The sequence below is a fragment of the Curcuma longa genome, chromosome 20, assembly GCF_044706935.1.
Source record: "Curcuma longa cultivar G26 ecotype Majalengka, Jawa Barat chromosome 20, ITB_CL_G26_1.1, whole genome shotgun sequence".
Taxonomy (NCBI): domain Eukaryota; kingdom Viridiplantae; phylum Streptophyta; class Magnoliopsida; order Zingiberales; family Zingiberaceae; genus Curcuma; species Curcuma longa.
Genome location: NC_133880.1, coordinates 2,469,192 through 2,492,851, shown reverse-complemented (window position 1 = coordinate 2,492,851; position 23,660 = coordinate 2,469,192). Strand labels below are relative to the sequence as shown.

At 34.6% G+C, this 23,660-nt stretch overlaps 1 protein-coding gene across 2 annotated transcripts in view; it reads right to left on the bottom strand.

The window, feature by feature from the left end:
* Positions 1–6,272: 6,272 nt before the first annotated feature.
* LOC141813136 (alanine--tRNA ligase-like) overlaps positions 6,273–23,660 on the bottom strand; it is a 23,986-nt gene continuing 6,598 nt past the window's right edge. Inside the window, exons 1-20 of one of the 2 annotated variants that reach the window (XM_074701044.1) lie at positions 20,217–20,359; positions 19,952–20,104; positions 19,743–19,872; positions 18,492–18,588; positions 17,046–17,166; positions 16,329–16,388; positions 14,010–14,060; positions 13,836–13,931; positions 12,503–12,604; positions 11,914–12,036; positions 10,561–10,701; positions 10,414–10,485; positions 10,250–10,325; positions 10,024–10,166; positions 9,797–9,905; positions 9,542–9,729; positions 7,536–7,625; positions 7,265–7,447; positions 6,661–6,837; positions 6,273–6,569 (exon numbers count right to left, since the gene is read on the bottom strand). In XM_074701044.1, coding sequence (XP_074557145.1) covers positions 6,501–6,569; positions 6,661–6,837; positions 7,265–7,447; positions 7,536–7,625; positions 9,542–9,729; positions 9,797–9,905; positions 10,024–10,166; positions 10,250–10,325; positions 10,414–10,485; positions 10,561–10,701; positions 11,914–12,036; positions 12,503–12,604; positions 13,836–13,931; positions 14,010–14,060; positions 16,329–16,388; positions 17,046–17,166; positions 18,492–18,588; positions 19,743–19,872; positions 19,952–20,104; positions 20,217–20,348 — 2,313 coding nt within the window. In that variant the 5' untranslated portion in view covers positions 20,349–20,359 and the 3' untranslated portion in view covers positions 6,273–6,500. Of the gene's footprint in view, positions 6,570–6,660; positions 6,838–7,264; positions 7,448–7,535; positions 7,626–9,541; positions 9,730–9,796; positions 9,906–10,023; positions 10,167–10,249; positions 10,326–10,413; positions 10,486–10,560; positions 10,702–11,913; positions 12,037–12,502; positions 12,605–13,835; positions 13,932–14,009; positions 14,061–16,328; positions 16,389–17,045; positions 17,167–18,491; positions 18,589–19,742; positions 19,873–19,951; positions 20,105–20,216; positions 20,360–23,660 lie in introns of those variants that run through there. The other variant, XM_074701045.1, reaches the window with a different exon arrangement.

Sequence of the window (23,660 nt, the reverse complement as noted above, 5' to 3'; positions counted from 1 at the left end):
GCTTCCATGCTAAGGATATAGCCACTTGCATCGGCTTCCCACCCAGGAATCAAAATTGGAATGGGCATCGCACCGTCGACAGCTGCGTTGCTCATCGAGTAAGTGTGGTCGATGAATTGATGGTTATGGAAGAAGGAAGAATTAAATGAGATGAATGACAAAATGGGTAGAGGATGACTTTTTTATATAACAAATCTTGATTCTGTTAATTAATTAGTTGCTAATAAATCTCTAATTAACTAATTTTATTTTTATTTAAATCCTAAACAAATGAAGCTCCCACATATCCTAATTAATAATTTAATAATTATAAATTTAAGAATTTTTTTATATAATAAATTTGCTAATATTTCTTCAATTAATTAACTTTATTTTTTAAAAAATCCTAAACAAATTAAGCTCGTGCCTATCCTAATTACTAATTTAATAATTATAGTTTTAAGATTATTTTTTTAAAAACGTGTGATGGTTTTGTAAATTTATTAATTTCAAATGCATGTATTTCTCAACCAATCAATCCACATGAAGCTCTAACAAAGGATTTAAATCAGCAGAATATAATTGATTTTAATTACATTCAGTGGCGGATCCAAGGGGGGGGGGGGGGGGGGGGGCTTGAGCCCCCCTGAGATCGCTGTAGTCCCTCCTAGAGCCTGGAGCTGAGCTGCGGTCGACTGCCGCTACGAACTCGCCGCCGCTCACGCCGCCTACATCCACTCCCTCAACGCCGTCGCTGCCGCCATCGACATTTTCGTTTGCCGCCTCTCGGTCCCCACTCCGTTCCTCATTACCCTCCCTGGCGACACCACGGTTTCTTCCACTCCCTGCGCCTACCTCCGCCAGACGCCGACGGAGCCAAAGGCCGAATCTTTGCCCCGCCGCGCTTCTCCTCCCCCATCCTCTCCCTCGGGCTCGAAATCCACAGAGGCAGCGGAGTCAGTGGAGGAGGAGGAGGATGTAGAAGAAGAGAATAAGTGGACAAGTGAAACGAGTCGCGGTCGCTACTTCTTCTCCGCAACAGCGCCAACGCCGCCGTCTCCTTCGTCGGAGGTGTTCGGTTGGGACTTCTTTGGCCCGTTCGACGAGGTCCAACGCGCAGCGGAACCGGCAATCGCAGCGGGGCGACTCGACCGGAGTTCAGATGAGTATCTGAGGGCGGTGAGGGAGAAAGAAGGGATCCCGGAACTCGAGGAAGCCGATGAATACGAAGAAGAAGAAGAGGCGAAAGGCGAGACTTCAGCTGTAGAAAGAGTAACCGACTCCGGTGGCAACACAGCAGTGTTGGAGGTCATCGCGAGCCAAGAAGTGGACTTGACTCCGTCCGAGAAGGCAGGAGAAGGCAGAGATCTACTGCAAGCGCTGAGAGAAATCGAGGACTACTTCATCAAGGCATACCATTCTGGGAAGGACGTCTCAAGGATGTTGGAGTGCAACTCTTTTAAACACCAAGCAGGCCACGAAGAGACAGAAGGTTGGATTTTTCACTCCTGTCTTGCTTTTCATTGTGATCTGTGGGTTCTTCTCTCTCCCTCGTCCACTGTGGTAAAAGATGAACTGAAAGAGGGAGGAGAAACAATTACAAAGTGCTGTGATTTTCCACTTCACCACTGTTTCTTCATCCCTCGGCAATGGTCCATGGTTTGATTAATCTTTTACCCCTGCAACTCTACCAATTGATTTCTTAATCGCCTTCATTCATTATCATTCGTGCATGACTACAAAGGATTAAGATTCCTAGTTGCCAAAGAAGATGCTCAGATTTCTTTTTCTCATGTTTGGCGATCTGATTTTGTCAATGTCTTGATCATATAATTCTGTGAAGCATCATTGCTCTTACAAGTTTGTAATAATCTGCTCTGTTGATTGTTTAGCATAAGGGATAGTTCATGTGTATCAGAACTTTACTGATTGAGGCACCATGGGCTGATGGGCATTCTGCTTGTTTATGATGTTACTGATGAGTCATCCTTTAACAGTAATCACTTTCATCTTTTAAGTTCTTATAATTTAATCATTGTTTTTCTCTGATAAACGTGTTTATGATGTTTTATGATGTTTATGATTCACGAAATAGCCAACATCGAATTATAATTCGGTTTGATTTCCTTTCGACGATATGCTTATGAAATCTGAATATCTGGAGTTGAGAGATTGTTCAAGGTTGTTCAAATTTTTCGAGCATCCGCAAGGATTCGGAAGCTCGAAAAATTCTCCCCAGGTAGCAGCCGGCCTGGTTGAAAAAAATTGAGTGTTGTTACCCCGGTTGAAAAATTAGTCTGGATCCGCCACTGATTACATATTACTGTCGTGTTGGCCTGTTATACACATGTATTCAGGAAAATTGTCATAGTTACAGGGGAAATACTATCGAAATTTTTCAGATGGTCATCTCTCGGGACGTGACACCTTCCCCAGGACATGGAAGGTCCTTCGACTCGACAGTCCGCTGCAGATACACTAGAGTTGATAGTCCCTCTCGGCGATTCGTAAGTATTTAAAATTAATTATATTGTCAATTATATCTTTATAATTATTTAACATCATTTATTTGATATTGTATTATAGTTTTACTGATTCTGTACGGGTTATTCACAGTATTAATCAAATTGTGAATAACCTTTGGCGAGGGGATTCGATGAATTATATAAGCACTCCTGATTCTATCAAAGAGTTGTGGTGGAGTGAATTTAAGGTAAACTATCCATTTAATTATATATATATATATATATGATATTATTGTTGAATATATAATAAATTATTTGTTTCTACTTTCAGCGGGTATTTACTTGGGATCTTACTGATGAAGTGGAAATTAGATGCATTTTTAAGAAAAAATGTGGTGATCACATCCGACATGTCCTAAATCATGCAAAAATAAGGGGGAAAAATCCACCTTGCATCGATGAGAATTGAGTTCGGATTTCTCAGTTTTGGGAAACTGAAGAAAGCCGAAAGAGGAGTAACCAGAATAAGCTTAATCAAGCTTATAATTCTGGTGCCTTATCTGCGACGTATGCGGGCGGCTCAATCAATATTGATGAGTATACATGCAGATTGATAATTTCTTTCAACTACTTCAATTTAAATTTATTTCATATTAATGTTTATTATTTCTAACAATATTTTTTTAGGCTAAGGAAATGGAGCGAGATCCTAATTTTATTGATACTTTTACTCGCACATTTCAAAAAAAAGACAAGAGTTGGAGCAGGGACCGAGCAAAAGCTATTTAGGTTTTAATGTGTACCAAAATATTTTTATGTTTAATTTTTCAAATATTATAACATATTAATATTTCTTTTGATAATACAGGATAAATATTCTGAGCTCGAGCTAGCACAACGAGCTTCAAGTGCTAGCTCTGGAAATAATGGGATCTGAGCCCTCAGTTGGGAATGATTTGAGTATGTACTGGAGGCCAGTGGAGGATCTAAAGGTGGTGGAATAATATTGGGTATGAGTTCTTTGAGCAGAACCCATAGGGTGCATTTGGTTGAGGGTCATCCGTGAGTAATCACATAACCAAGGTTATAGGGATAAAACATAACTTAATGTTGTTTGGTTTAATTCTAGGTAATAAGACAAAATCTTATTTGTTTGAAAGTTTTAATACATTACTTACTTTAACATTTACTATATTACCCCTAGTTCAATTATAATCATTTTTTACAATTAAATTAATTTGATATTTAATTTTTTTTAAAAATTAAATTAAATTATTAATTATAATATTAATAATATAATATATATTATAAATTTTAAAATTTTAAATTATCTTCCTCATCATCATCACTTTTATTTGACTTGAGGACATCAGGCTCATTCTCTATCGAATCAATTGTCATTTCATACCTTATGAAATTATGTAGGATACAACAAGCAGAAATAATCCTACATTGAGTCTTAACATTATAAAATGACTTATCTCTCAATATAGCCCATCTAGCTTTTAAAATGCCAAAACACCTCTCAATGCAATTTCTGGCTTGAGAGTGTTTCATATTAAAGTACTCTTTGGCTATTGCTGGTTGGTAGCCTTGCCTTCATTCAGTCAAGTGGTACCTTTGACCTCTATATGGTGCCAAAAATCCTTCCCCATTTGTATATCCAACATCACACAAATAATAACAACCTATATTACAAGTGAACATGTGTTAATATATATAATAACAACCCATTTTTTGATAATTATAACTTAATTACCTTGAGGAATCTTCAAGTCATTCCTCCTACTAATAGCATTCCTTAAGACTCTACCATCTGCTACAGATCCTTCCCAACCCGATAAGACATAGCTAAATTGCATGTTCGGTGTGCACACACCCAAGACATTGGTTGCAATTTCACCTTTTCTGGTTCGATACCTAGGTTTATCAACTGCTGGGGCATTGACATTAATATACGTCCCATCTAATGCTCCCAAACAACCCTACACTCAAATAAGTATCATAAATCAAATTAATCTATTGTGTACATTTAAATAATTAAAAATAAATGTATAGAAATTATATACTTGTACCTTAAACCATTTCCACCTCTCATCCATGCAATTTTCTGGGATTGGTTCAGATTTATTAAGCAAAATGTTTTGTAACCGTAGAACAGAATTTAAAACTGAATGAAATTGCTTACTAATTGTCAGTTTGTATGAGATTTTATAGGGTGAATTAAATTTTTTCTGAACCTTCATTAAGTCCTGCGCTCCCTCTTCTTCATCACATCAAGAGAGGTTTTTAATGATCATCGTTTTTTTTTTCTAATTTAGTTTTTCACATCAGCCACATCAATGGAAAAAAGTCAAATTTTTAAACATTTTTTTGTTCATAAATGATAAATTCTAAGAAATCTCTTCTTCTTGCATGATAAATAATTTTTATGTAATTATTTTAAGAGAAAAATTTTATCTACGTCACATAAAATTTTCAATTAATTCGATTAATTCAATCAAAAATTAAATTAACCTATATCACATAAAATTTTTAGTTAATTTAATTAATTTAATCAAAAATCTAATTAATCGATATTTTATCGGTTCAATTTATTTGATTTTTATTAAAAAAATTTGATCGATTTAGTTAGTTTAAAAAAAAATCAATTTATTCAATGTTCCATTAATTCAGTTCAGTTTTAATTTTAATTGAATACTTAACCATATCTAGTAGGATAATCTAGTGGAATTAGATTTAATTATTGTTGTTGTAAGTTGAATAATCTATTGGGTCGAGTGATCGATCGATGGGTTGGGTTAGGTTAGTGGTCAGATTGAGTGTGCATGTGGTTAGAGCGAGCTTTTATGGATTAGTTTGATATTGTAGGTAGACCAATTAGTTCTATTAATCGAATTAGTTAACTAAATTAACATGATAGACCAATGGACAGGTTGGCCTATCAAACAAAATAGGTAAGGTAGATCAATTTTGATATTCGACTCAGTAAAAAATTTATTTATAATTTTTAAATATATATAAGATAATTAAATAAATAAATTTATATAATTTATAAAATTAAATAAATAAATTTAAAATATATATATATATATATTTAATTTGTTAATATTTATAAATAATATATACGAATAAAATTTATAAATCATATTTATTAATAAATAAATAAATTCTCAAAACGAATAAATAAAACTCATTAACCAATCAAATCAACTTAAAAATATAATAATTAATAATCAAATGAGTCAAATTAAAAGATCACCAATAATATCTAAACAAAATAAAATCATGCAAAACCCGAACTGAACTCAAGTTTGAAAAAATACAAGCTTAAGCAACCAACCATTTCATTTGATTTATTTTAGACTCCGGTTAACTTAATTTAATTATTTTATTAAAAAATTAAATAACATAAAACTTAATTGACTCTAGCCCTAATTGCAGTAGATAATGCATGCAACATATGCTAGACAAGTTTATCGATGAGTATTTTTATTTTTATTATTACGGTCTTTTAAAATCTTTTCAAGAAGCTTTATTTTACATAATAATTTAAGGATCTTATTTCCAAGTTTGTGAAGTATAAATGGGTTGAACAATTTTTTTCATTTTTCACACTGATCTAAATTTGGAAAGCTTACTACAATTAGGTTAAAAACGGAATAAAAGACCTGTTTGCTATAGGCTTTGTTTATCCACCGTGAGAGAACAAAAGCGGAATTAGATTCCTCAATGAAACTACTGGCAGGTAAAAAAAATGGATAGAATGATCGTCCACCATCATCCTTGTTTCCTTTGGTAAAGCAAAGAGGAAACTGGAATTGAACGTATTCGAAAAGCTAATTTATTAGCAAATGAAAGAAAAAACTGTCCCATACAATGCGAGAATATGTTTTGGAACAAGAAAAGACCCCAATAAATACTGATAAAATATCAAGCTTTGCAGTTAAGAATGTTCAGCTGCAAAAGAGAGAACTGGAACTGGTTTGAAACCATTGGTAACTAGGCAAATATCTTACAAATTAATCAGCTTTCCATTGTTCTAATCCAGAAACGCTATAGCTTCAGCGAAGCAAACTTTGCAGCAATGTCCATTGCCTCGCTAAGGCAAGATGCATCACTCCCCTGCAAAAACATGCCATCGTTAGATTTTTTAACTAGAAAACAAATCCATTTTGATATCTGCTATTGTGTTAATAAGTATCGAACAACTCACTTGGCCCTGGGCAATGCCGTTTTTCCCACCACCCCCCTTTCCTTTAAGAGGCTTCATAACTTCATTAAGCCACTCCAAGACTATTTGCCCATTCTTTGGACTGCTGTTTGGTACTCCAGCGTACACCACAGCTTTGTTCAATGTCTCATCAGTGCTGAATACCATAATCGGTAGCCCCTACAATAAATCCACCAGTATGTACAAAAAAATATCAGTGATGCATAGAAAGTGAAATGTCTATAAGTGAGGACCAAGCATCGTGAAGTTAAAATAGAACTAAGCTGTAATAATGGTAAATTGTTTCCGCAAGTGCATATGGAAGTGAAAGTCACAAAATGCAAGAGACAAGGAAATATGTCTGTTAGTAGTGCAGCATACTACAGAAGACAATTTTTCTATTCAGTTAAACATAAAGTAGTACCAAGAGATTGAGACCGTCTCATGCTTGCAATGCTGTCATTGGCCATGTGCCAATATATCAGAGGGGTAGATTCTACACAAGAAATTTAAATTTCCTCCTACTGGAGCTTTCTTATTAAAAAAAAAGGCTTCTGCAAGTACTTAGTTCTTTCAAACATGCAGTTAGGCGTTCAAGGAGATTCACCTGTTGTTCCAAAACCTTCAAGACTGCTTCGCGCACTGCAGCAGTATCAAGTCCTACATCCACTTGAGTGATGCAAAAAGTTTTCCCTTCAGAAGCAGCGGTTTTTGCAACATCAATTGCTGCTTTAACTGCTTTCTGAACATTTTCTTCAGCAATCTTCTTTTTCAACTTTCTAATGCCATCCTGGTCAGATGTGTTGCAAAAAAAACAAAAAGTTTCCTTATGGACCACTCTGGAAGAAGTTTAAGGATCTGCAAAACACCATACGTACCTCCAATTGGGAAATCTTGGTTCTGAGATCAGCTTTTAAGGCTGCTGGAATAGCAGCTGCATCTATTTTATTTTTCAGAGCAGCAACTTTCTGCAAAAAAAAAAAACAGAAAACCAAAGTTTGATATACCTTACAAAGATATTTAAGTATAAAAATATAGGCAATGCAAGAAACTATGTAAAAATTTGGAGTTTAGGATGTCAATGAACATGATTCAGGAAGACCAATCATAATTAGGGAACTGGGACAAGCATCACTATCCCTTCTATTAGCTATCTATTATAGATTCTATTCCTTATGCCAAGGAATTAAATGCAGCTTGAGGAGAAATGATTTATGTTACAAAATAGGAGACAACAACACTGTGAAGTTAATTGCCAATCTACATCATGTTAGTTAAGGATTAACATATACGAGAATGAGATACTGAACTGTGCATCATCTGGATGCACATAGCTTGAGGAAGCATGATTTATGTCAAAAAATAGAAAGAAAAAACATAGGAAAGCTATTTGCCAATCTAATTGAGGATTAAGAAATACATATGACAGAGAGAATGAAGTGCAATATCACAAGTTCTCAACATTAAGCAGTAAGTTTACTGTAAGTACTTGTGCCAGCAAAGGCAGAAAGAATGGTGTGTGTTTATGCCCTAACAAGAGAATGTGCTACTGAATGTACTAGGATAAAATTCACCTTATCCTGACAAATAGGCAATAGTTTGATAGAAATTGCACTGCACAAGTACTGGCATCAATACAAATTTGTAGTTCACATTATGTGTGAAAAATTTTGCAGCAAGTGTCACAACAGATTTTTGATTGTCGGCATATAGAATTCTGTTAATAGGACAGTTTTCTGACAAAATCAAAATCCAGATTACAGTTAAACTGGAATGGTAGAAATTAACTTGGATTAGATTAAAGTTTGATGGTTGGCTTAGCTCAAAATCAAACATGGATTTGCTTACTCACTATCTGAAATGATTAAGGGAATAATCAGGCAATAAAGAGAGGAAAAGGGAGTGAGGAAGTAGAGAAAGGTAGAGAAGTTGAGTAGAAATATAACAAGATATTTTATCCACAGCAGCCGACTTCCACTGACTTCATCCCTGAATGCAAACATCATGATGGCTTTGCCACCATAATGAACAGAAATAGACAAGCAGTGGAACAAATAACATCTCAAAATTTTTCACTTGCTCTGACCAATCTAATGTGGATTTGAAAGAAGCTGATTTGAACATCAAAAGTATAGTAGGTAAACAATACTAGTGTTATGGTAAAAGCAGCAATAGTTGTTGTAGTGGCAATTCTTCAGTTAGAGCTTGCATTAAAGAGCCCCTTTCGGGCCAAAAACTTTAATGATATTTTGTTATGTTATCTGATTCTAATTATCATTTTTTGTCAACTATAATAGATGACGGAAAGCACATTCTGTGGATTGTTTCATTTGAATTGTGTAAATACTTAAATAGACAAGAAGTCATGAGCCAGCTATTTTCCGTTCATTTCTTCATCCAAATTGTATTATTAAAACATATATAAACAACAAACAACCATGAGTGCCAACTATTGGAAATCAACTAAAATTTAAATAATAAACAACTTTAATTGAATTAACCAACTTAATATAATGGAAAATTTATATACAATAAACTAGCATATGGAGCAATTAACTGTAGTTTATGGATTATAATTTAAAAGACAACTTTAAGATGACATTTTGGTGAACAATTTTCAATAGATTGTAGGGTATTGCAATCCTGCTATGGTTATCCATGCCCAAGATCCAAAATTAAGGTCAATTATATTCCTGAGTAGGGTACAAGTATTAACCTTGACCTTGAAGATAAAACTTCTCAACAATTCAAAAGTGAATATATGACTCCACTTATCCAGAATTGAAGACAAGAGCTTAACAAGTATTATTAGCCCACAGCAAGTGACGGATTGCTGCGACAGGATCTGCATACACTAACTCACAGATCAAAGATATGTCCATACCTTCTCCAGCAAGCTTCCTTCTGATTTGGATGCTTCACTAATTTCTGCAGAGATAGAGGAAGCCAACTCTAATGCCTTGAATGCACATTCAGTTGTAACAGCTGTTATTCTTCTTACTCCCTTAGCAATTCCCTCCTCCGATAAAAGGGCAAATGCTTTAGCTTCTCGTGTGTTTGATATATGAGTTCCTGGCAGAGAAAACTAGTGTTTATATAAAACAGGAAAAGACCATAAATTTCAAAAAGAATATCACACCTCCACATAATTCTGTTGATATGGATAACCATTCCTTATTGTCGGGATCTTGTAGAAGATCTTCCACCTTACGTCCAATTGAAACAACCCTCACAGGATCAGGATAGATCTAAGAATGAACACAATAGATATTGTATTTAGGTTCGCAGAACACCCCAAATTTTTTACAAAAACCTAAGGTAAGTTAAAAATTAAGGTCAAATTATTCAGAACAAGATAGCTCTTACTTCACCAAAAACTGCTCTTAATCCATTTATGCGCTTCGCAGCTGGTAAGGTTACTTCACTTGCATACACATCTAATTCATCTTTGATCTGTTCGTTTACAATTGACTCAATTTTTCTCAAATCTTCAGGATGCACAGGTTTTCCTGTCAAATTTTTGTTAATAAATAAGGTCCCTCAATGCTCAAATTTAACAAAAAGAATTACATAAATTTGAAATGACTAGTACCATGAGAGAAATCAAATCTCAACTTCTCAGGAAGAACAATTGAACCTTTTTGATCAACATGGTCCCCAAGCACTTCCTACTTTCAGTCAAAAATAAGCATAAATAACAAATAGCAAGGCTAATACCACAAAGCCAGAAACATGAAAATCATGGTTAAGCCATACCCTGAGAGCAAAATTAAGCATGTGAGTACATGTGTGGTTAGGAGCAATCAGAGACCGTCTATCATAGTCAACCTGCTAGGACAACAAATATTTTTATATTGGTCTAGGAAATCAACATAAGGACATTCAATAATGGGTATACTTAACCTTGCATGTTACTTTATCACCAACATACAATCCCTTCCCTCCATTAACAGATCCAATATGAAGAACAAAGCCTCCATAAACTTGAACATTATTTACTATAAATGATCCAAATGACCCTTCAATTGACCCAGTATCATATATCTACAGCAAAGAAGTGAAAGATTATGTTTCTTGTACAAATGTCAAAGTAGATCTGAGGATGGGAATAAAGGAAAATAGTAAAGTGCCATATTTGATCAGTAGAATTAGTAAACATCCCCACCAAGCAAAACAAAATCAAAGTACATTGGAACACCACGATAATAAAGAAAAACACAGGCATGACAAAAACACAAAAAAATAGTGTTAATTCAAAAGGAAGTTAATACAATCCACCAAATCAAACCATACATTTATTATATTTGATATACATTAAAAGGCATCTAAAGTGAAGATGTCACAATTGCTAGTATATTCAAGATCTTATGATCCAAACTGACCTAAAAGATCCACATCCTAAATAGAATCTTAATTGGGCTACAATCTTATGATCCTAAGATCCAATCCTATACTTGATTACTGTTCTAATATAGTATCTTGGTCCCAACCATGAATAAATAGAAAAAATGCACATACAATTAGACACTTAAAAATTGATATTTACTACAATGAATATTTTTTTCCATTACGTATCATTTGAAGAAATTTTAAATTACATAAGAACCAAGTAGAACAACTCTTTTCATGTTTGTCATTACTGTCCATATTATAGAAGTTACTAAAAAAATATGGAACACTTAGAATTCTATTTTATTTTGTATATATCTACAATCTGAATAAGTTTATCTATGCATCGTGATATTGTAATGATAGTGTATAAAATGTGCATATTATGCTATATATTTACATGATAAAACATAGTCAAAAAATAGCTCCAAAATATTTTAATAAAAGTATAGAATCTTAGATCATGCATTACAATCCTAGTCTGATCATATAAACCTATTTATGTTTATAAGTAGGATCTGGATTATGACAACATCGGATATCACTGTTTTGATGATTCAACAAGCCACTACTTTGTGCCCACTGAATAAAACTTCCATGTCCACAGCAAAATATGCCTCATGCCATTACTTTATGCCCACTGAATACTTCCATATCCGCAAAAAATGTGTGATAGAAACAATTTAATCCCTTGTTCACACAAATGCTTTGAACAAGAAAAAAATTGTGCAGAAGGCAAAAAACTATACAGAAATGCAAATGGTAGTAGAAAACAGGAGAAACAACTTAACTTTTAGTAAGATACAATCAAAGGGAGTTTATTTACAAAATCGGAAGATATTTTATCAGTTGAGAAGCACATGTTACCTGTCCTCCCTGTTCAGCATAGAAGCTTGTACTTTCCAGCACGATGCCAATGTCAGCTCCATCAGGAGCAGTCTCTATGAACTCACTACCAGTGTACATAGCTTTAACCACACTTTCATGCTCCTAATTAAAAATAGATTTTGTAAGAATTACTTTTCTTCCGTCACAATTAGCCAATACATTGCCCAAGCAGGAACAGAAACCAAATTGCAATATAGTCAGCAGAGTTTCTAAGCTAGCATAGCAACTAAATTGGCCTGAGATAATAAGCATAAACAACCAAGAAAAAAAATTGCAATTTTGAATTTTTCTTAGTAGAAAACTTAGGTGCATATCAAATGCTAAGCTCCAAATATGAAAAGATAGCATCTATTCTAGAAATGGAGACAGGAAGAAGTCAAGTACAAATGATCATCATATAATTCAAAAGAATGCAACAACAACAATAACAACAACCAAGTCTTATCCCACTAGGTGGGGTCGGCATAATTCAAAAGAATGCAACTAAGAAAATTTCAAGCTACTTTTTCTTGTCAATAAATGAACTATTAGATAGCCAAAGGAAAAAAAACTCATTTTTCTTTTAAACCTGGTTCCATATAAATTTGTAACTATCATCTGTTGTAGCCACACCCTTCTTATGCAACTCAGATGTAGCATCGGCATCCATCACAATGGATTCCCCAACCACCTGCCAAGCACATAAAGCAACAGAAATATCATAATGACAACTGAAATGTTTATTCAATTCAACAAATTTAGAATATATTAAACAGCCTAGGAAAATTTTACATTGAGGTACATGTCAAACAAGTCTGGAAAGGATCGATCTAAAAATGAAATTTGTTCATTAAAAATATGCATGATATAGCAGTTGCAATTCGCAAATAGCATTGACAAACAGAGAAGAGATAAGGGATTCCAAATCAGTACAGTAGTTATACAAGTCAATTGGTTTCCCAACCACTAACATCCATAGTAGTTCCAAGGTAGTACATTGTTGCTGATGGCAATTCATTCCAAACAACAGCATAAAATAAATTCACAAGCTTTAAGCAGATAGAATTGAATTTAAAACAAAAAAGAATTTCAGACAAGTGGTTATGCAAGTCAACCTTAGTTTCACAACCACTAGCATCCATACTAGTTCCAAGGTGGCACGTTGTTGATGGCAATCCAGTCCAAACAACACCATAAACTAAATTTACAAGCTTTAAGCAGATTGAATTGAATTTAAAATCAAAGAGGATTAAGGTTCAGTACGTCAATGCAATTTCATCATGTCCATAGATAAATTATGCTAGTTACAAGAATGAACTACAATATTCATCAAGATGGCATTCCTAATAAATAGCAATGTCAATTTTCTACTTCTAAAAGTTTCTTGTCCCTCTCATTTCTAGTTAGCATCTAAATTCTCTGATGTCATTCAAGAGGCACTCATGAGTTTGGTCATCACTACCCCAAGTAATCGAAGCAAGTCTCCAAAATTCAAATTGATAATTGATTTCAACTACAATATAATGTAGTGAAATTACCACAAAGGCTAAGGTGTGAAAAGTAAATATACTTTTTCAAATTATCACTTACTAGTTAAGAAAAGAATCTTGCAGCTGTTTCTAAAAATTACACTAGTACATAAACAGTTAAATGGAACCAAGACAGTGACAATAACTCAAATATGTAATCCTGTTCAATTCAAGTACCATATCCCTTTTCTTATCCTAGGTCTACAATGTGTTTTATCTGTAGTCAGTCTTCAAATTTATTCAAATCAATAAAATCTCAGGCAGTTATTCATTACCTTAATATCCCATAAGTTAATGAACGATGAGGTATTCCTCACAAAAAATCAAGATAAGCAAGCATTATTAATGCATCACAGACATTAAGTCCATCTTTCAAATAAAACACACACACACCTTACTGCGAGCGCTCCTGGCCTTCTGTCTGGCTTCTTCCATAGCAATGTTAAAACCTTCCCCATCAACTGTAAGTCCCCTTTCTTCAGCCATTAACTAAAGAAATAGATATTGGGAAAAGTTTTCAATAACAAGAAGAGATTGTAAAACATATGCATCAACTTAACACTTCACCTGAGTTAAATCAATAGGAAACCCATAGGTATCCCACAAAATAAATGCCTCCTGCCAAAAATAGGCGTCTCCAAGTAAGTTACAAGAAAGAAGTTAATTTGATGTATGAACTGTAACAAAGTATTTAGTAAAAGTAGAAACCAAAAGCAAGAAAGTTCTAACAGGCAGCAATAATAAAGACGAGCACAACAAAATAGTGAAAATTTATTGCGTCCTATATATACATGATGTAGTAGTCCACTTAGCATGATATCAGAGTTGTCTAGGGTTAGATTCTTTAAAGCAATCCCCTCAGGGAGAGGCCGCCAATTTTGACAACAGCCTACATTCACTTTATCTTTCACTGTGCTCCCAACATTGTCTTCCTCAAAAATACACCTGACCCCAGCTTGGCAAGGGAATCACAAGCTTCAGTAATTGTTATCATTACCAAGAGTGAGCAGGAAGGCAATACCTTCCTTTTTAGTTGTTCCAAAACCGCAAATCTAATCCAGTATAAGGGTGGCCTTTAATAGAGACCCACAAGGTATCTGCTCCTCTAGGAATTGAACCTGTGTTTATGCATTTTTTGACAACTCTTTGCTTCAACTGTGCCAACTGTCTCTTTTCTACATCATCATCAACCAGGAGATCAAGTTCTACACTGCTCATTATTAAGTGTTTGCGAGCACGAGAGAGTAGGTCTGACACCAGATCCAGTTAGTGGGCAGCTCTCAATGATTAGTCCCTCATTGGGACAAAGCTCTCTATTTGTAATTCGCAAAGTGGGAGTTCTTCCTACCAAAACAGTTCTTTCCTGACAAGATCTACTCCCCCTCTTCTTTTCATTGTGGACAGAAACTATTGTCTCCTGCAATGTGACAAGGTATTTGCTCAAGCGAAATTTGTCTCTCCACTTGAGAAGAGACGAGGTATTGTCTACTGCAATCTCTCTCTCTGGATGCCTTAGTATTGCATTTCTTTTTCATCATGGTCATGTCTTAGTTTTATCTTTTCTCCTTGTTAAGCATTTTCTAGCTTAATGTTGTGTTTACTTAAGAGGAAGGGGGCTCAAGATAGGGACAGAAGCAAAACAACCATTTGCCTTGTCTACCTGGATTAGAAAACAACAAAAAAGAGTAAGGGAAAAGATAGGATCAATTTGAATCGCTTTTCCTCACTTTTGTTTAGTTGAAAGTTTGTGGGTGAGGAGAATTGAAAAAAGAAATTTACCATTGCATGTCTTGAGAATGATAAATTGAAGGTTAAAGTTGTCATTTTCTCTCATTCCTCTTCCCTCCATTACTTTCAAGTAAACAAAACAAACGAATTCACCACCACCACCACCACCACCACCACCCCCCCCCCCCCCCCCCAAATATCTTCATTCCCTCTTCCCTACCTCAACACTCTTTATTTCTCCCTCTTCCTCCACTCAAGTAAGACATAACCTAAGTAACAAGCTATACATATATAGTATATTCCTTCCTGATTGAGGGGAGGGCGGAGAATTATTGAGTTTTCAGTTAAAAGTTATAGGCGCAAGGGGCTTAATCCCAACTCAAAATGTCTTAGATTTAGATTATGTGATGCATACTCTATATACCATGTAATAGCCCTCTCTTCAAAGGATGATATCAATATTACCTGCCCACTTAATAAGGGAAAATAGAAAATCATTTACTTTTTCTATAAAGACCCAATTATAAAATTAGAAGAAATGGCATCTGAAAAGGAAAGAGATATGAATAACAACAAAGTTTGAAATTAGCTGGGAAATGTGTGATTGACTACAAGAAACAATAGTCATATTAAGACCAAGTAAGAAATTGAATATTTCATTAAAGTTGTGCTTCCAAGAAAAAATGAGATGGATGAAATGTGATGGAGAAGAGAATTCTCATGTCACTCGTTTCTGTCCATTTCCTTGAGCAAAAATGGAGAGATACGAAGGATTTCTCACACTTTCTCAGTTTTCACTTTCAGCCAAAAGTCAAACAGAAAGTGCTTATTTGGGCAAAAATTCACTAATTTCACTAAAATATTATTTTATTTCTTGTTTATCTTAAGCTTATTTTCCTTTTTTAGCAATTAAGTTTAGAAAATAAAGCTTCCCTCACTCCTTTTTTTCCTCCAGGGATATGTGGAACAAATTTTCAAGGGAACACAATCTGAGAGATCAGTTTCTGTATCATCTCCCTGCAAACTTTTTTCCCTAGCTCACTTCTCTCCCTCATGAATGCTACATTAAATGCAACAACAAAGAGAGCAAAAAAACACAAATCGATTTACATAAATGATCATACGACTATAAATTACTTGACAACTAACAGTACATACCTGCCCACTTAGTGTAGTGCCTTGAACATCCTGCGCAGCCTTCTTAAACTTCTCAATTCCCTGAAAACAATGCGCTCCATTATGTATTATTTACCAATGCAAAATTTTGATAAATGATCAAATAATATATAGTAATAATCAACAAGAAACTAATTGGCTGCTGTGATCCTTGTTACTATTGCTGTACCACCTTCCAAGCTCATGGCTAAGCAAATATATGTGGATGACATGGACAGTCAAAATTGAGCGCAGCATTCACAGTATGTCAACATCTAACTGGGGGAATTTATATAAATGGAGAAGATAATGCTAGTCACATGTTTGACAAATGAATATGAGAATACAACTAAATTAATGGCATTTTCATCCCTGCCCCAGACTGATATACTTCTTTCACAAACTTCACGATAATAAGATCTTGAATATTAACAAAAAGAGAAATGCAATCCAGATAATGGTCTAACAGAAAGGCAAGTCGAATAAAATGCAATTATACGACCTATACTCATGCTGTCAAAACCAACTTTTCTGACTGATTACAGAAGTTCTGATTGCAACTGGGAGATATTAAAGAATAACATGAAGTTGAATTCACAAGAACCAAATAGGTAAGATAATAATATTATAACAAAAGAAATATTTTTCAGAGGGAAAAAAAGAAAATTATGATGCATAGATTCAATTTTTCATCTATAATTATATGAATAAAACATTTACTTTTACTAATGTCCTTCCAAAGCTTGCTTCCTCCTCTGCTATTATCTCTTGTATCTTAGACTGATATTGCTTCAGCTCTGGGAATACATCGCCCATCACTTTAACAACAGTACCTACAAGACTAGATATCATTGCAATCATGAGACAAAAAAATAACAAACATAGAAAACAAGATCAAAGTTACATATATGAATGTCTATATCCTAATGATAACAAGGCGATATGAGATTGATCTAGCATTGAAATAGTCCTCCATGCGAGTAATCCTATTGTGAAAGAAAGCCTTTCCCAGATAGTTTCATAAAGCACCTAGGTAGCAGAGTTTAATATTTTTTTATCATAATACCAACACACAACTTAGCAGTTAACAAGATTGGATTACTTAGACATGCAGTTCTAAATTGCCTAGCAGCAATCATTTGTGCATAAAGGCTGCTCACCATCAACAAATTCATTTCCACCCAATCACAATAAAGATCATATAAATATTCTCAACAATGAATCTACTATGGAATCTTCAAGTATCATAGTTGGAGGCCACAGATTTTCATATCCATTATGTTGGGCCATAAACGAGCCAAACTTTGTGGTGTTTAAGCTTGTTTGATAAGGTAACCGAGCCAAGACAAGCCGAACCTAAAATGAACCAAGCCATTGAAATGATTGATCAAACTTGGTTTAATTTCTTTTTTATAAGCTTGAGCTTTATTTGTTTAGATGTTATTGAGCTTTCAATTCAAACTTATTCGATCGTTTGAAACTTTACATTTTAAAGCTTATTTGATTGGTTATCGAGATGAACATGATCCACCAACTTTGTTCGTGAACATTATTACGAAAAGTTCACAATCTCTGATCATGAACATTAACAAACTGAACACATATGTGTTCAACCTTATTCATTTAGTTTAATAAGTTGTTCAAACTTGTTCATTTAATTAACCTTGTGTACATTAAATGAACATAAATAAACGTTTACCAAGCCGAACACTAAACTTGCTCACAAACATTTAGTTCATTTACAGCCCTACCATTAGGATATTGATAATAACCCAATGCTCAAATGCACAATAAAAGCTCTATAAACTCTATACATGATTATTAGAAATATTAACATAATGGCAGAGACATTTTAATTGCATTTATGAAAAATAATTTAGTCAAATCCCAGCAATATAGACCTTTTTTTTACTGTTTTTTATCTGACAAAAAGTTTTCCAACATTAACATTTTTATCATGGTAAAACAAGAAATATGCATATAGAAAGGCCTTTGTGCTTTGATCAACCTCTTCAACAGGTAGTTTGGCAACATATTTAGGGTTGTCTGTTAGAGAAAATCAAATATGAAGACATGAGAAACTAACATCCACTACTTAAGCATAACGCTTCAACACAAGATGTGTGCATGATGATGATCAAACACTGTCTTATCCTTACACCTTACCCACTAAAGAATCCTTCTTGTGCTTTTAAAACTTCTCTGCCATATCGGACAGCTCGTCGAAGAATACGCCTAAGAACATATTCCCGTCCCTCATTTCCTGTAGATATATCAACTTGTTGAGGTATTTAAATGAGATGAAACACAGGCAAAAGTGAACAGATTAGAAAAAATACATATGTGAACAATATGCAATCAAAGATCATTCATAAATAAGACGTTGACAAATGAGATACCTTATTACATGCACAAACAATCAAATTCATGGCATGCCGTACCTTAAAGTTAAGATGTTACAACAGGGAAAGTTTAGGCTGCAAGTGTACTAAGCATATACAATCTTGGCTACTAGAGAGTATCAAATATGCTCGACTGGTAGCTTTGTCTGGTACCCTTCCATTACAAAACACCAGACACCTACTTTTGACACAGTGCATAACAACCAAATGTCAGGTACAAAATACTAGAAACCTTTATTTGAACAGTACATCATATTTTTGTTCTATATTTTTTGTTCTATCTAAGAATTTATATATGCATCTTTGTTGAAGATGACAACAAGAACAACAACCAAGCTTTTATCCCACTAAATGAGGTCGACTAAGTTGTTGAAGATGACAAAAATGATGATTTGAACTGGGCCTTGCTGCTAGGAAATCATCTAAAAAGCTCAAGGGAATGGCTACGGCAGCCTTGTTCAGCATACACAAAAGGAAAGCAATGTAACATTGATGAGCAGCTGAGATAGATGGACTGAATTGATGATATTGAGTGGCATGACTAGAGGTGGGGCATAAAGAGCAAGAAAGTTTGCAACTTCTACATACCATATTGAGAAGAAAGTGCAGTTAAACTTATCAGGAAGTGAATAGATCCACACTATTCATTACCCCAAGTAACATTAGCAATAGAGAGTAGTGCGGTTTCATTTACCTACTCAAATCCAGTAGCTAACAACAATATTTAAGGATTAGAAAAAAAAAGCATAGACTTCCGGTGAGCAAAAATATTATTTTCCAAGGCTTGAGGATTCCCCATACCTCAAAAGCATATTTAAGCATGAAAATATGGAATAACATAGTGATATATATATATATATATGACAATCAGAATCAGCTAAACACTCCGTTTGGAAAAAGACTGGAACTTACTCGCTTCTAACAACTTATGGTGGTCTGAAAACTTCAAACAGACTTTAAGAGTTCAAATAGATAAAACCATATGGTTCAGAAACACAAATTTTGAAATATTTACCAGGACGGCAACCATCGGCAATAGCAATAGAAAGTGTTCTTATGTGATCGGCAACCACTCTATAAGCCATGTCGACTTTGTCCATATCATCAGATCCTATCTTGCCTGAGTAAGACTGAGCCCCTGTCACCTGTAAACAGTAACAGCAAGATTTAATCAAAATTTCAATGTATTTCAAAACTACACAGAGGAGTTTGATAATAACATACTTGTTGAATGGCATCAAATATAGGCAAGAATACATCTGTATCATAATTGCTCAGTTTGTTTTGAAGAACAGAAGTCAATCTTTCAAACCCCAACCCTGTATCAACATGTTTAGCAGGCAAAGGCCTCAGACTTCCATCGCCTTCCCGGTTGAACTGTGAAAGTGTATAGAAAGAAATATAAAGAAGGAGAATCAATTCAAAAAGAAAAGAATATTTTCAAATATTAATAAAAAAACAAGACAAAATTTTTTTTAAAAAATCATACTTGAATAAAGACGAGGTTCCAAATTTCAATGCATGTAGGATCATCATTATTAACCAAAGCTGCAGCATCACGATTACCAAGACGATCAAAATGTATTTCTGTGCAAGGGCCACAAGGACCAGTATCACCCATTTCCCAGAAGTTGTCCTGTTGATATTACAAAGAATTACATATGGAAAACTTTTCATAATTGTTATGAAACTGTTTGGCAATCCATATAGATCAAGATAAAAATGAAGCTTAACCATAACTTGAGCAAAAACAGAAATTGAGCACAAGAAATTGAACAAAGTAATGAACGTGTAAAAGGACCACATATCAAGAAACTAGACTGGAAAAGACATTTTCAGATAACATAGTATTGCAAAACAAGTTTAACTGTTAAGTTTTTTAAAGAGACCAATTTCCCACTAAGTGGGGTCGGCTATATGAATACTCCTATATCACTAGGCTCGATCTCCTACTATATTCTCATCTATATTTAAATGAATTTTATTTAATTTAATTTTATTATTGTTAACCAAGTATTCTTTCATTTCCCTCTTTTTCGATTGATGTGTATATTTGTCATAGTCTCACATCTCCAAAACTGGGACATTTATTGATCGCCTAAATACATATCTATATCATCTTAAACAAATCTCTCGTAGTTTTCTATTAATAGGTGCAACCTAACTTTCTTTCTAATGTTCTCATTTCTTATTTCTATCCATCCTTTTATGTTCGCGCATCCACTTATGTCCGTAAATCCACCTTAACATCCTCCTCTCTACAACTCTCATCTTCTGCTCGTGTGCTTGATTCATAACCTAACATTCAACTTCATATAACATAACAGATCTAACAATCATTTTGTAAAATTTTCCTTTAAGCTTTAGAGATACCTTACGATCACAAAAAATATCTGATGCTCTTTTCCATTTCAACCATCCCCTTTGTATCCTATGTAAAACATCTCTATCAACTCTATTGTTTTGCAATAACAATTCTAAATACTTAAATCTCTCAATTACAAATTAACTTGTCATCTCTTATCTCAACAATTATCTTGCTAGATTTACTACTATTAAACTTAATGTCTATGTATTCTGTCTTTCCTTTACTAAACCTAAAACCATTTACTTTTACTTCTAGTTTTTCCTACCAAGGTTCAAACTTTGCATTTATTGCGTCACATATCTCATCGACCAAAATAATATCATCTGCAAACACATGCATCATGAAAACGTGTCTTAGATGTGTCCAATGAGCTAGAATACATTACTAGTGTAAAAAGATACGATACTTTGATTTTTCACCCCAGAGTATATTTCATCCTTTTATTCATTTGAAACTTCGATTCTTGTGTGAATATTCTAATTATGAACTATTCCATAAACACATGATAGAACAAGTGAGATAAACAAAACCAAAAGAATTTAAAATTATTGAATGATTTGCAGAAGCATACAATGTTAACTATGAACTAGTGCTTTAGATAGGTCAGTTTTTCTTGAGTTAAAAGAAATTCCTTTTCTCAAAGTAGTTAACAGATAATCTTTTTAACTCATAATTTTTTTTCTCTTCTTCAAATAGACATGAAACCCTAATCTAGTTGAAGAATTCAGAAATGCTGTTCATATTTGCATCATAATTTCTCTCTCTTTTCATTTACAATACCAGAAATTTTGTAAGGTCATAGAAGATGATATATGTCACAACTTTTTGTGGAGAAAAGAGCTTCCAAACTAATGAAATTTACTCCTACTGAAGAACGAAATAAGATATATTCATAATTCAGTATCAAGTACTAGTTACAAAGCGTGAAAAACTTTAATTAAGCTTTTTCAAAATTGAGTGCCTGATAACCTTTTCACAAAAGGAAATTGCAGAAATTACAACCAGAAAAATTCTCAAGTAGATAGGAAAGTTGCAAGTATTTCAAGTTTCGAATTAACAGCTTATGCAATAAAGTACTAATGTTTGAAACATATATTGCCTTACAACCAAAAGGCAGTACTCGAGTAGGTGCCAAAAATTGTAGCCATGTATCTCTAGCTTCAGTATCTGTTGGAAGACCTAACTTTTCGTCACCTCCAAAATAAGTAGCATATATCCTATCTTTAGGCAATTTATAAACCTACAAACCAATAAATTAATAGCAAATCAACTGAGCATTGTGCCGTTAACATTCTGCAGCTACCATTCTTTTATGTGAACCAGTAAAGTCCCACTTCTGCCGCAATTAGTGGGACTTTGAATTGCCGCATTGTTAGTTTGATTAGAATTCAAGCAACTGCGATGTATAAACAAAATCCTGAGAGCACATCAAAGGTCGAGCCTTTCTTATTGTTAAGTACAAAAAGGAAAAACAGAAGACCTCAGTAAGAAGTTCCCAGGCCCAAGAAATGGCCTGGGTCTTGAAGTAATCGCCGGAAGACCAGTTGCCAAGCATCTCAAAAAACGTATGGTGGTAGGTATCCTTCCCGACGTCGTCGAGGTCGTTGTGCTTCCCTCCGGCGCGAATGCACTTCTGGGTGTTACACGCCCGCTTGAGCCGTCCGAGCGGAGTCGCGGGGTTCGCTGTTCCAAGGAAGATGGGTTTGAATTGGTTCATTCCGGCGTTGGCGAAGAGAAGAGTGGGGTCATCCAGAGGAACCACAAGGCTCGACCGCCAGCCCATGCCCCTTGCTCTCGAAGAACCGAACGAAGGTTTCCCTCACCTTGTTCGCCGGCCACTCCACCGGCGGCAATTCGTGATCCATATTCGCCTCTGGCGGCGCCGATTTGAAAGCGGAGGGGGCGGTGGAGCAGATCGAGACACTAAACCTAGGGAGAACAATGGAGCGAGGCGGCGGCAGCGTGCTGAAGAAGAGCATGCTCCAGCACGGATATTGTAGGACATTTATATCGTTATATGAGACGGCAAGAGATTCACATTGATTTAACCGAAAAATATAACGGTTTGGACCGTAACACTTCGTTGATTTATTTCGATTAACGTTTTACCTTGTAGAGAATTACAGTCGGAACCGAAGCCAAGCTGAATCAAGTTATGTTGTGTTCAAATTTCTTTGATAAGACAATCGAATCAAGTTCAAATTGAGCTTAAAATAAATTAAGTTATTGAAATGATTGCTCAAACTTAACTTAATTTTTTTTATAAAATTTGAATTTGATTTGTTTAAATATGCTCTCTTAATTTAAATTTATTTGATTATTTAAAATTTTTACATATAAAATTTATTTAATTGATTATTGATGTTATAGGTTAGTACGCGTAGGTTAAGAAAATCAAGATTTGATCCAATTGACAGCAACACGAGAGAGGCAAGGTCAGATCTCATGGGCGACTAGCTCAGTTCAGTGTCCAACCCCACAGCTAGCTTTAGCCTCATCACCTAGCTCGCCTCGAGACCCACAGTAACCGCCCGAGCAATGACTGCCCGAGCTCTCCCCTATAGT